Source organism: Dermacentor andersoni, chromosome 7 (assembly GCF_023375885.2).
Source record: "Dermacentor andersoni chromosome 7, qqDerAnde1_hic_scaffold, whole genome shotgun sequence".
Taxonomy (NCBI): Eukaryota; Metazoa; Arthropoda; class Arachnida; order Ixodida; family Ixodidae; genus Dermacentor; species Dermacentor andersoni.
Genome location: NC_092820.1, coordinates 174,821,197 through 174,834,952, shown reverse-complemented (window position 1 = coordinate 174,834,952; position 13,756 = coordinate 174,821,197). Strand labels below are relative to the sequence as shown.

The window sequence follows — 13,756 nt, the reverse complement described above, 5'->3', positions numbered from 1 at the left end:
TAAAAAGGTGCAAGAATGTTCTCGGTATATTGGCTTTATTACTAAGCGGGTATTCCCTTTACAATGGGCCATTATATACATCACGAAAAAGTATGACATTTTTCGTGTAATGCAACAAACTTTCACATAGTGGCACTGTGTTGTGAATACTACCTACCACATTCAACATTTTTTTACTTTTATCTCTTTTTTTGCAATTTGTGGAAGTCACTGCAAACCGTTCTGTCACAGAGTCCCAACATAATTTCTTCAATTCTTCACATGACGACTCAGCAGTGGTGAGGAAACACTCACCACTGAATGATCTCACTGATCTGTGCCTCCCACTGGGCAACAGATTCCTTCTTCTCCCTCAGTTGGCCAATCTCTTCCTCCAGGCAACGACGTTCTTCCAGTTGCCTCCGCAACGTCTCCGTAAGCTGCACAGCGAAATGCGGCCTCAACATCACCACGTCGTCAACACTACTAATGCCATGCTGATAAACGTTGAAATGATCAACTTTATGCAAGCAAAGAAAGCCTCAGCCAGGAGCCATTTCAACTCAAGGACTGGTCTTCATAGACAAAAACAAGTACTCTTGTCAATACAATGGCCCTTGCCTGGGCTTCCCCTGTGCATCCAACGTTGATAATTTCAAGTATCAGTATTCCTGTAAACCCATCGTCTTGTTTGAAGAATGTACAAATGTAATAGATGACATGAATGAAGCAAGTGGTCGCACACAAGTGCATTTGTGTGTCTTCTTACTTCGTCTGTATTCTCGACTGCCCTTGAACATTCTTCAAGAGTACAGCCGAACCACGCTACAACGAACGCTGCTTCAATGAAATTTTCGCTTCAACGAAATATTTCCAATTCCCCATCAGCTAGCCATAGAAGTCAGTGCAAAAAAGTTCTCGCCCCAACAAACAATTTTTCGGGCTTGTTTTCGCTTCAACAAAATTTTCACTTGGTTGAGCTGGGCTTTAAAATTGGTTTTGCGATAAAATAAACATAACCCCAACCGTCTGCAATTTTTTGTACATCCACGCCGCTTAGGTTCACCGAAAACGTGCGCCCACTGCACCATTGCCGATAAACAAACTCCTGGAGGGGCGCCATTGTTTAGTGGTGATGACGATGGGGCTAGCCGCCTTGCGACAAGGCGCAGGCCCACTTTGCAAAACGGGAGCTACAGTCAATCCGTATCCATCCTAGGTCACGCGATCGCTGGCGCAACGCGGTGACACAAATTTTCTATTGTGCTTGTGCGCACGGCCAGCATGGCGACAAAGTGGAAGTTTCTTTCCTTGGAGGTGAAGGCGCGAATCATCAGCGAGGCTTCGAGCGGCTGAAAGAAAGGAGACGTTGCAGTAGAGTTCGGCATCTCCAACAGCACGCCGTCGACAATTTTGAAGTCGAAGGACGCGATCACCAGTGCTCTTTCCGCGGGGGCGTCCGCCAAACGGAAGAAGTTGACTCAAGCTGCACGCGAGGATCTTGAAAAGGCGTTGTTTACATGGTTCCTTGACATGCGTGTCAAGAAAATGCCAATCAGTGGAAGCATGCTGCAGCAAAAGGCACTGAACTATGCTTGCATGCTCGGCATTGATGATTTTAAGGCAAGCACAGGTTGGCTGACTCGCTTCAAGGCCCGACACGACATCGTTGCAAAAGTGTGCGGCGAACAAGATGCATCAGCCCCGCCTCGTGCACTGGATGTAATGGACGCTTTTGACGTCATTCGTAATTTCATTGGTGCCCATGATGACGACGTCGCAATGCAGCTGCTGACCGAGTGCGAACATTGCACCACGGCAATGATGAACAAAGGACAAAGGCAAACAAAGATGACCGAGTTTTTTCAGAAATGAATGACGTTTTTAAATGTGTAGTCAAATCTGACAGTGCTATGGGTCAGATTTCGTCACAACGAAAGGTAACCGACATTTTACGGAAATAAACGATGTTTGTAAGTGTGTAGTCGAATTTGACAGTGTTTTGGGGCAAATTTCACCACAACGAAATTTTTCAAGCGTCCCGTGAGTATTGTTGTAGCAAGGTTCGACTGTACATCTTCTCAGCCAAGCTAAACCTTTAAACTCAACTATGTCATTTTGGTAACACAGACCGACCGCTCCTTGTCACACAGTCATGATGGTGAGCGCAGGATGGGCAGGAAAAACGAGTTTGAAAACACAAATGTCTTACTGGATGAGCATGAGCCCAGAAAGCAAATAAATGCTCTAGCGACAGTGACAGTAAGCATAAAGACAGCACTTGGCAGATTAAGTGACACAGTTTGCTTGCAACGCTTAATTTTAGTGCGTTGTGTGATATAGATTATCAGGAGGATAAAATGTTGATTACAATATGTACAGTACTACAGCAAAACCTTGTTAACTCGAGCCCCGTTAAATGGGAAAATCGGATAATTTGGACTCGGCCTCTAGTCCCAGCAGGTGTATGCATTGTTTGATGGCATCAAACTCTCATTCATTCAAACAAATTTGTCTTCAAACCGATTAATTCGAACTCTCGGTGTACAGCGAGTGTGGAACGTCACAAATGTGCTATGTAAACGAGCAAAGGGGGCACTAGCATCCAACCAAAATGAAGCGGTGAAGTCTGTATTGCCAGTCATCAGCAGAAAACGGCAGGAATGCCTGAATACTTCGTGTTTATTTGTTTTTATAGCCTTTATTCTTGCGTTTGCCACTGTGCATGACACCGCGTTGAGCGGTGTCATGCACCTTTAGAAATGCGCAGTCGCCATCCATGATCGTGTCGATAGCAACCACGGTTCCATCCGCAGTGGCGTTTCGTTTTGACACACTGCAAGCAGTGGAAAGGGCACGACGCTTCTCCAATCCAAAACACACAAAGGTGCTACAACAGGATTTGCCTACTTTTCCGATACAGAGCAAAGAAGGCGCCGGAATCAGATTGCCAACAAACACATATGAAGCCAAGATACAACACAGTGTGGCAGACACTGTGCTTAGGGGCAAAGGCTCACTGCAAGCCAATCGGGTATGCATGCCTGTTGCGCTAGGGCCAACCAGGTAGCAGTCCACCAAGTGCAAACACGAGAAGTTGTGGGATCAAAGGTACCATGTAACTGACTCGTCAAGGGCCCGTGAGCGTCTGCCACAGCGATGAAGCGCTCAGCGGAAAAGAGCTGCTGTGGATGCGGCAAAGTGGTTTTGCCCGCGGCAGTAGTTTCATTTTGAATTGGTACACGTTGGTTGCGTGCCTTCAGAACTGTGTAGTCACCATTCCTAATTGTGGCATCGCTAACGACCACGGTTTTGTCCGCAGCAGATGCAGCAAACAGTAGTCTCGTTTTGACTCGGTGTACGGTGGCTGTGTGCCTTCAGAACTACATGGTTGCCATCCATCATCCATGATTATGCTGACAGCGACAACAGTTTCGTCCACAGCAGTTGCACCTCGCAGTACGTAGTTTCATTTTGACTCTGTGCATGTAGTGCCCACGTGGAGCAGTAGTTTCGTTTTGACTCTGCAATGTGTAAGTGATACCGGGCATACTAGCATCAAATTTGCTGGCTACATTGCGAAAGGTCGACGATCTGTTACCAACCAGGTCAATGTGCGCACGGTAGCAAAATGCATGTCTAGGATAAGATGCGAGTCTTGCACTGCGGCGGCAATACCGAAGAAGCCGCGATACCTTCACTGCTGCGAATACTGATCATTCGTGAGGTGACAAGAATTGCACCTTCCCCACTGCTTTTGTGAAAACACACAGGATTTGCGCATTCATTCAGCAAACAAAATCGTGTTAATGATGCAAACATTTGTTTATTGTTCTCTTGGCCCCCTCGATAATACTACATTCTGTTAATTCGGACGTTTTTTTCGCTCCCGTGAAATCCAAATTGCCAGGTTTTACTGTACCAGCGTTGTGGCCTGCGCACAATTATTTGCCATGGCATAGAGAAACAATCCTAGGTACAGGGACAACAGTCGTGATGTGATACAGCGAGCATGTGTAATGCAAGGATGAAAAAGTGATAACATTGATACTAACAAAAAAGAAAGTAATAGATCACAAGTATGGAGCAATACAGGTGGCAGTGCTGCAAATAAATCGCACTCGCAACAGAGAGAAATATTTGCTAATTTCTCACTCAGTGTAACAGCTAAAAAACTGAATGATTTTAGAACCTTAACATTCTTCAACATGTGCTTATCTACAGTCAAACCCACTTATAACAGTATATTCAAGTGCCATTAAAATTCCATTGTTATAACCGATAATTATTATAACCGGGTTGCATCAAAAAATCAAAATAGGGGATGGCAGAGCTGACGTGAGAAAATGGTGGGGAGGCCAGTGCCCCTGCCCTCCACCTTCCTCTGCCTCGTTGCTGATTGTGTTCACTTGTTTAACTGTTTCCTGGGTGCTCTGAACAAGCCACGGCTGCCGGCATTAAACAATGGCACTGCTATAACAACTGCAAAGAGGTGTCATGGGTGGCAAGCGATATGCGAGCACCGCCGAGGCATCACATTGGTGACGCCAAAAGGGGCCTTTTAAAAATTGTGAGAAGGCTGCCACGGCAGCCTGTCAGCTTGAGAAATCCAGAAGAAACGCTGAGGAGAAATAGCCACAAGCATCTCGCCACGTACTTCTCACTGGCTTCAACGAGAAAAGCCTATGTCCGTCAGCCATGCACGCTTTACGCAAAGTTTGCCAACATCTTTCTCCAAGACATCCAAGCGCTCCATGTAGTGCAGTGGAAGGTTCCGTGCGAAAATGAAGCCCCAGAGGGACTGAATCATGCCGGGCCTCCTGTGAGGACAACGTTGCGGCAGCCTGCCCTACCGCGTCATCGCTGCCGTCATCGCCGTTGCTATCCGATGCAAGCACGATCGCGACGATCATCTCATTGGTTATGAGCACTTAGTTTCCAAATCTATAGCCGTGTGCTTTCCTTTCACCGGCAACGTGGTGCATTGCCGATGATCAGTGGGTGAATGAGCTATCTTCCATTTCAGCGGTGAGTTAAGCGAAGTTGAGAAACCGCGTGGCCAGGAACGACCTCGACACAACCAACAAAATAAATGCGAGCGATTAAGCTGTTTGCAGAATTGCACTGAATGAGGACCCAGCAAGCAACATGCGAGCAATCTGCCTAATCCGCTTGCGGCGGAGCTGGCGTGGTCTATTTGTGTTTTGGAGGGAGGGACGACGTAGAGCTATGGGCTCAACCCATTCGTGTTCGGAGGGGTGGAAGGGCGATGGGAGAGAGCCGCGCGGAGATGGCTGGAAAATGAGCATGCAGCAGCTGTTGGAGCAGCGGCCCATTGTGCAGCGGCTCAAATTTCTCGTTTTTTTTTTTTTTTTCAAGGATTTCGCATTTCACTACCTTTCGGCTTAGACATCCAGCAGCCAGACTTCATCGTTATACAGTGCAGTCCACTTATAACAATACCACATATAACAATATATCGGTTATAACGATGGGTCGACATCAGAGTGTCATTTTATGCATTAGGACTATGGGAAAAAAAAACATTTATAACGATAGGTTATTCACCGCATATCGGATATAACGATCAAGATTTTGCCGTCTGGATGGCATTTTTCGTGCCAAATAATCGTAACATTTGCGTTGCTTAGTTCCCTGAAACAAACGATGTCGAGACGAGGCGATGTTTACCTCCGTAAGTTCGTATCTGCCGCCATTATCGCGCAGCGCATGCCGCCCTGCCCGCGCACCGGAGAATAGCTGAGCAGCCGCAGCGCCGTCGTATGGCATTAGCTGCTTCATGCGTGTCGTCAGCCACAGTCCCTCCGAAAGAGAGAGAAAGAAAAAGTTACAAGCAAAGTGGCGCAGTGGCGCCCGTCTCGCGTCTCTCTCTCTCGCAATAGCAGGCCGACGCCACCGAAGAAGCGTGCAACCAACGGTTCAACCCAGTTCGAAGATGGCACCGACAAAGTGCAAAGCTGTGTCGCTTGACACGAAGATGGATATTTTGCAGCACTCTCTATGCGGCTTCAAGGTGAGCGCCCTTGTGAAGAAGTATGAGCTCGCCCAGTTAACGATATCAACCATCCTGAAAACCGGTGGCACCGCGATTGCGAAGGCAGGAGCTATCAGCGGCCATGCCGATCAGCAGAAAAGGGTTAGAGACCCTTTGTACGCCGATGTTGAAGAGGTGCTTTACCAGTGGTTCATAACCAATTGCTTCAAAAAGGCGGGCTATGTGCGTAAAGACGAACTTCCCCAACCCACTGAGACCAACACAGTGGAAGCTGCTGACATAACCGAGCTCTGGGAGCTCGTTCCCACTGGTGACACAGGTGGTGCGTCGAAGGAGGAATTTTTGACTGCTGACAGTGCTGCCTCGTCCTGCGATAAGGTCACCGACGAGGCGATTGCTGAAGATGTGCTGTCTCGACAGACGGCAAAGTTGTGCGACGGTAGCAGCGACAGTGACAACAAGATTGACAGTGGCTCCTTGACCCCAACCTCGATGTCCACGCACAGTGCACTGTCGTTGATCGACTCCTTAATTGATTTTATGCATGCTAATGGATTGCCGCCAGTATTCGCGCAGCAGCTGGAATCCATGCACACCACTGTTGTGAAGCTGAAGCTGCCGCAAAAGCAAGCGCAGATTTCGGATTATTTCAGCACGCCTAACCCTTGACACGGTCATTGGCACTAGAAATAAAGTTTGTTTTTCACGGCCTACTTTCTACATCATCTATTCTTTAGAGCAAGTAGCGAATTCGAAGCTGCAAAGGTATGTTCCGCATCTTTTATTTATTTGTTTATTATTTTTAATAACTGCAGTCCAGATATAGCGATCATCGGTTATAACGATCATATTTTTCTTCTTTCTCGATATCGTTATAAGTGGACTGCACTATAACTGATAATGCGGCATCGAAGCATTGTAGTAAGCGGGTTATTTCACCATGGAAAACATACAAAAGTCGACGGTGCAGCAGCTTCTCATTGTATAACCGACATATTGTTAAAACCGGTATCGTTATAAGTGGGTTCAACTGTATGTGTATGGCACATTCAGACTACTGTGCTTTTATACATCATCATCATCATCATCTGCCTATTTTATGTCCACTGCTGGACGAAGGCTTCTCCCCGCGATCTCCAATTACCCATGTCCTGCGCCGGCCGATTCCAACTAGCACCCGCAAATTTCCTCATTTCATCGCACCACCTAGTCTTCTGTCGTCCTCTACTGCAATTCCCCTTCCTTCTCTTGGTACCCATTTTGTCACCATCACCCTAATAATAATAACCAAAAGCCTACTTCGTGTCCACTGCAGGACGAAGGCCTCTCCCTGTGATCTCCAATTACCCCTGTTCAGCGCCAACAGACTCCAACTAGCGCCTGCAAATTTTCTAATTTAATCGCCCCACCTAGACTTCTGCCGTCCTTGACTGCGCTTCCCGCCTTTGGTACCCATTAAAATTGTGGGGTTTTACTTGCCAAAACCACTTTCTAATTATGAGCCACGCCGTAGTGGAGGACTCCGGAAATTTCGACCACCTGGGGTTCTTTAACGTGCACCTAAATCTAAGTACACGGGTGTTTTCGCATTTCGCCCCCATCGAAATGCGGCCGCCGTGGCCGGGATTCGATCCCGCGACCTCGTGCTCAGCAGCCTAACACCATAGCTGCTCAGCAACCACGGCGGGTGTTGGTACCCATTCAGTAACCCTAATGGTCCACCGATTATCTAACCTACGCATTACATGACCTGCCCAGCTCCATTTTTTTTTCTTAATGTCAGAATATCGGCTATCCCCGTTTGCTCTCTGATCCAAGCCACTCTCTTTCTGTCTCTTAACGTTACGCCTAGCATTCTTCGTTCCATTGCTCTTTGTGCAGTCCTTAACTTGTTCTCAAGCTTCTTTGTCAGTCTCCAAGTCTCTGCCCCATATGTCATCACCGGTAAAATGCACTGATTGTATACCTTCCTTTTTCAATGATAACGGTAAGCTTCCAGTCAGGAGCTCACGATGTCGGCCGTATCCAATCCAACCCATTTTTATTCTACTGTTAATTTCCTTCTCATGGTCAGGGTTCCCTGTGATTAGTTGACCTAAGTAAACATGCTCCTTAATAGACTCTAGAAGCTGACTGGCGATCCTGAATTCTTGTTCTCTTGCCTGGTTATTCGTAATTATATTTGTCTACTGCATATTAGTCTTCAGCCATACTCTTACACTCTCTCTGTTAAGGTCCTCAATCATTTGTTGTAACTCGTCCGCAGTGTTGCTGAATAGAACAATGTCATCGGCAAACTGAAGGTTGCCAAGGTATTCGCCGTCGATCCTTACTCCTAAACCTTCCCAGTTTAATAGCTTCAATATTTCTTCCAAGCACGCAGTGAATAGCATTGGAGAGATTGTGTCTCCCTGTCCGACTCCTTTCTTTATAGGTATCTTCCCACTTTTCTTGTGTAGAATTAAGGTAGCTGTGGAATCTCTGTAGATATTTTCCAAGGTATTTACATAAGCGGTCTGTACTCCTTGATTACGTAATGCCTCTATGACTGCTGGTATCTCTACTGAATCAAATGCTTTTTCGCAATCCTTAACCTTAATCCTTTCATAACCAATAATCATAATCCGTAGCTTTTATACAGACATGGCAAAAATAGCCAAGCTAATAGAATTAGACGAAACTAATCTCTGAAAGCCACTAGTGTTTGAACAAGGCGACATTTTAAAGCAGCAATGGTAACTGTAAAAGGTTCAATGCATACCAGAATCAAAATTAATGATCATGAGATGACTTCAAGAGTGCAGTGTTCTGGGCTATCAGAAACTCACAAAAAGTATCTTTCAATAAAGTATATTAGTTTCCGGTATTCCACTGATATTCGTTTAATATATTACCTTAACTTATACCTATCAGAAAACTCTGGTAAAATAACATTATTATGACAAAGCTTCGATACGGACAACCTCACTTACAAATTAAGTGACAGAGGGCTGACTACTTTTAGGATAATGCTGAGGGACCTTAAAACCTGTCAGGAGTATGCCAGATGTTCAGCTGAAATCATAAAAAATATAACTGTTCAAATTTCTTAAGAATTGGTCCTAAAGGGGAGTGCACAGAAGTGTGTACAAATTTTTTCAAAAGCCTCGTTAGTCCAAAGGCTCTACAATTTTTGTTTAATTATTATTTCTCCTTTCAAGTGAAACACTTCCTACAGAAGCTAACACTGAGCCTGCCACTTTCCTTCTGAAATTCCTCGTATCTATATTGATACAGGGATAATGCATACATCAGGGAAATGTAATGGTGTGTATATACAGTTAACTTCGATATAAAAAAGTAGATAAAATCAGCAATTTGCTTCGTTATATTGAAATTTCATTGTACTGAAACTCGCTATTTTATGGAAATAAGTACAGACGGTGACAGATTTTTCTTACACGAAATGGGGCCGCAGAATTTTCTGAGTTACTGGGCAATCGAAAAAAGCAAATTTGGATGAGAAAACAATTAATTTTGATAAATTTGGGAGCCAGCAACAAATGATATGGTTTCATGCCACGTACGTTGTGGGGATGCGCGACGCGTCCCCTGATATGTTGTTTTCCCGCACAGCTCGCGTGGTCTGGCGCCCGCGGCGGTCGGTGTGGTTGAGGCGCAGTACGAGAGATGGCGGGAGTCGTGCGCTGCTAACGCCGCCGACAGGCGGGGTTACTTGGGCGCCGAAAGACAGGGCGCTTCCTCTCTTTGGTTCGGGACAGCAAGCAGTGCGGACGTGCCGTGCCGCACGTGCGCCGATCCATGCTTCTGCGAGACCGCCTCGCGTGGCCGCCTTCGAACGCGCCACCGTTCGCGTGACTGTACACGCGAACGACCAGGCGTTGGGATACAGCATGGGGCGAACATATTCGCTTGCTATCCGGTCGCGGTGAGTCGGACTTCTAGATTTATCGCGCGCCCATCGGCATGTTTTGTGTATAGCAACTCGGCTAGCAGGCATTGATCTATGAAAGGTGCAATAAATGCCCTTGTTATTGTTTGCACTACTGTATGTTGTTCCTTTGTCCCAAGAGCATGGGTGTGAGACCCCATATCTGGCTGCCCAACGTGGAGTTCTTGGGGCATCGGACGATAGATTTAACAGTTTTGCTTCGTTCGAGACCTTTGTTTGAACCGAAGCATAGGGCTAGCGTGGACTTTGATCACTAGCGTTGGCGGCGTGCTTTCTTGAGCGAGGTGACGGTGGCTGAACTGTGTTTGAACATGTCAACATGCTAAGCCTTTTCGCAAGTGTTTTTTTTTAATGACATTCGTCTGTACGAGAGCCACGTGGTCTGCATCCTGGGAGAGCAAGGCTTAGCGCCTGCGGAGCATTCGCAAGCCTGAAGCGAGTGAGTACAGAAGCCTCATGGGTGGTCCGAATTTCTTATGTTAGTAGCTTCTTCTATCTCTTTGACTCTGATGAAGTTGCGGCTCTTGGAGCCGGGTGGCCGCGGCCCACGGGTGCCACTACGGGCTGACTGGTATTGCGGCCTGGCACCGGGCGCTCCAACACCGTCTGGGACGGTAGGCGCCGTCAACTCGGATGCTGTGTGCACCGAGCAGGGTAGGACCACCTAACAGAGCTGACGTCTCCTCACGGCTGCCTGTTTTGCGCCCATTCTGGGTGTTGTTTTTTTTGGATGCCGGTTGTTGTCAGGGTAGCGATGCTTTAGGCCTAAGGCTTTACGGAGCTGCCTGTAGCACGTGGAGGGACACAACCTGGTGGACCGTGGCGTTGAGGTGTTGCACTTTGCTTCCCTCATTCTAGTTAGCCTCGCACGAATTGAAATTACTCGTTCGACTCAAGGAAGCAAGCTTCGTTCACGTGAACTTAGCATCTAAGTAGCTGCCCGATCTTTTGCTAGCAGAGTTGAACATCGTACCACATGGGCGATGCGCATGCAGAATTCCTCTCCCTTGCACTAATTTAGTGTTTGCCGAGTGTGTTGAGTGTACGCAGCGTGATTGGAGCCACCCCTGGGTTGCCGTCACATGCACATCGTCTGCGCTGCTGCCCCGGACTACGATCGAGCCACCAGGCGATGGTAATGCTGTGGCCCATTCGGCGCAGCGACTTCGGCAGCCTCCTGCATCCAGCTCACAACCCTCGGCGGCAGACAAAAGAGCCGGCGGTCACCGACAGCTACGGTGGCTCTTGCCAGCAGGGCGCGTCGGCGCAAGCGGCGCTTGCTCGTACCGACTACTGCGTCGTCGTTTCCGGAGTCCTGACCTGGAATCATGCCGTCGAGTCTGCAAGGCTGCTGCTGTGACCGGCGGACGCCAGCGGTGTACCCAGGGACAATGTCGGCTCGCATGTTATGGACAGCGTGTGGACATTTCCTCGGCGCGGCCAATGTTGCATGTACTACCATGTTCGCGAAGTGCGCGTTGATGTTAGAGCGTGTGACATGTTTCGCCGGAATATGTAGTGATTTAAGGTTGGGGGGATGTGGGGATGCGCGACTCTCACGCGTCCCCTGATATGTTGTTTTCCCGCATGGCTCGCATGGCCTGGCGCCCGCGGCGGTCGGAGTGGTTGAGGCGCAGTACGAGAGATGGCGCAAGTGGTGCGCTGCTAACGCCGCCGACAGGAGGGGTTACTTGGGCGCCGAAAGACAGGGCGCTTCCTCTCTTTGGTTCGGGACAGCAAGCAGTGCAGACGTGCCGTGCCGCGCGTGCACTGATCCATGCTTCTGCGAGACCGTCTCGCGTGGCCGCCTTCGAACGCGCCACCGTTTGCGTGACCGTACGCGCGGATGACCAGGCGTTGGGATCCAGCATGGGGCGAACATATTCGCTCGCTATCCGGTCGCGGTGAGTCGGACTTCTAGATTTGTCGCGCGCCCATCGGCATGTTTTGTGGATAGCAACTCGGCTAGCAGGCATTGATCTATGAAAGGTGCAATAAATGCCCTTGTGATTGTTTGCACTACTGTGTTGTCGTTCCTTTGTCCCAAGAGCACGGGAGGAGAGCCCCACAATGTCGACGATATTGACACATGTACTTGTGTATTTTTATCGGCTGACCACGTTTCACCCCCTAACAAATATTATCGCACAGCGCAGAACGCACCTGCATGTAATGGAAGTTTCTGGAATGTTATCGATGGTTCCATCCGCTATCTGTGAGCGAACCTTGTGTAATTGGATTGCATGTATGCGTGACACGAATAACGTAGAACTATGTGGAAGGCACACGGGTCCCAGCGATTATTCTGGAACACTCGACGACAGATGTATAAAAGCCGACGCACTTAAACCGCTGATCAGATTTTGACGATTGCCGACTGTGTTTGTCGCTGTCGCCATTCTTTAAGTGCAGCCTGTTTTGTGGGCACAGGTTTGCCCAACAAAAGTTAGTTTCGTCTTTCACAGTATTGCTACTGTGTTCTTTACACGTCACTACCACGTGACAATATCTTCACATCGGCAGTACAAATTAAGCGAAGCCAGCCAGGCTTTCGCGTGCACTCTGCCCCCGCAGCTGATAGCATTGCCCGCACTGGGACGACGCTATCAGGAGAAGCGCCATCTGCGAGGAGCGAATGCTTCATCTGCCTCTCGCTCCAACGGGTCACCGAAACTCGAGATTACGCACCTTCCCATACTAAATGCAAAAGAAAAGAGCTTGCATTTTGCCCCGCACTCTCAGTACGGCCATTCTTTGCACACGCGGCAGATTACCTCTAAAGCAAGGTGCGTGGTTGCATATCCGCTCAGACACGCTTGCAGCTATGCGCAGCCACGACCGAGATGCGCGCCAACTTACCCTGTTAAGAACGGCCAGCTGCAGCGCAAGATTGCCCCCCCTACTTACGACTATAGGCGGCAACATCCCGGCGCTGTTAAGAACGGCGAGCTCCAGTGCAAGATTGCCACCCACTTACGACTATGACAGCAACATACCGGGAGCGTCGCCGCCAACTTCTAGCCACAGCGTGACTAAATCGACTTTGTGACGGCATGAGTTCGGCGGGCCAACTATTGTTCCCAAACTCCCCAACGCTACCCGGAACGGCTCCGAGTTCTACGGGGCCCCTCTGACGTCGGTTCCGGACTTTCGAACGTGTGTGCTTTTGTGCGTGTAGACTGTCCTGCGGAGAGGCGGCTAGTTTGTGATCACCAAACAAACATTCGCGTCGCCTTGTATCGCGGGAGGACCGAGTGTTTAAAAACTGCTGTTGTGCGGATGCTGGACACAATTTTCTTAAGCAGTCATGTTGGACTGACATTCTCTCTCAAGCAGTCATGTTGGACTGACATTCTCTCTCAAGCAGTCATGTTAGACTGATGTACATTCTCAAACAGTCATGTAAGACTGATTTAAATACTGTAAATAAACCCATATTCCTCGTTCCCGATGAGAAGCAGTTCTTCCCTTCATCAACGTCCTCAGCGTGGATAAGTTGGACGACGGCATGGGCCAGCTACCTTCGAATTCATGCCGGACTCCGATCTTGACAACGGATCACGAGCGATGGGATTGAGCCCCCCATCCTGACAACTGGCTGACAGCGGTGAGATGGACTTTGCGACGTGGTGCTGTGACTGCGGTGAGTGCTTGGTTCTTGCTTTGACTCTCTAGGCTTCATTTTGTGGTTGTTCTGTTTAGAACAGTAGGGAAGCTAGATTGTTCAGTGTTAGCTAGGTTGTGTTTTCCTAGCTAGATTTAGAGAGCAGGATCAAGGCAGTAAAGCAGCAATCATGGAGTTGAGGACA

The 13,756-nt window shown here is 48.3% G+C and overlaps 1 protein-coding gene across 8 annotated transcripts in view; it reads right to left on the bottom strand.

Annotated features, from left to right (window-relative positions):
* gek (serine/threonine-protein kinase gek) overlaps nt 1–13,756 on the bottom strand; it is a 336,626-nt gene that overhangs the window by 106,896 nt on the left and 215,974 nt on the right. For all 8 annotated transcript variants that reach the window (XM_055071676.1, XM_055071677.1, XM_055071678.1 and 5 more), the window contains one exon: nt 295–419. In XM_055071676.1, the coding sequence (XP_054927651.1) occupies nt 295–419 (125 nt within the window). The remainder of the gene's footprint in view (nt 1–294; nt 420–13,756) is intronic.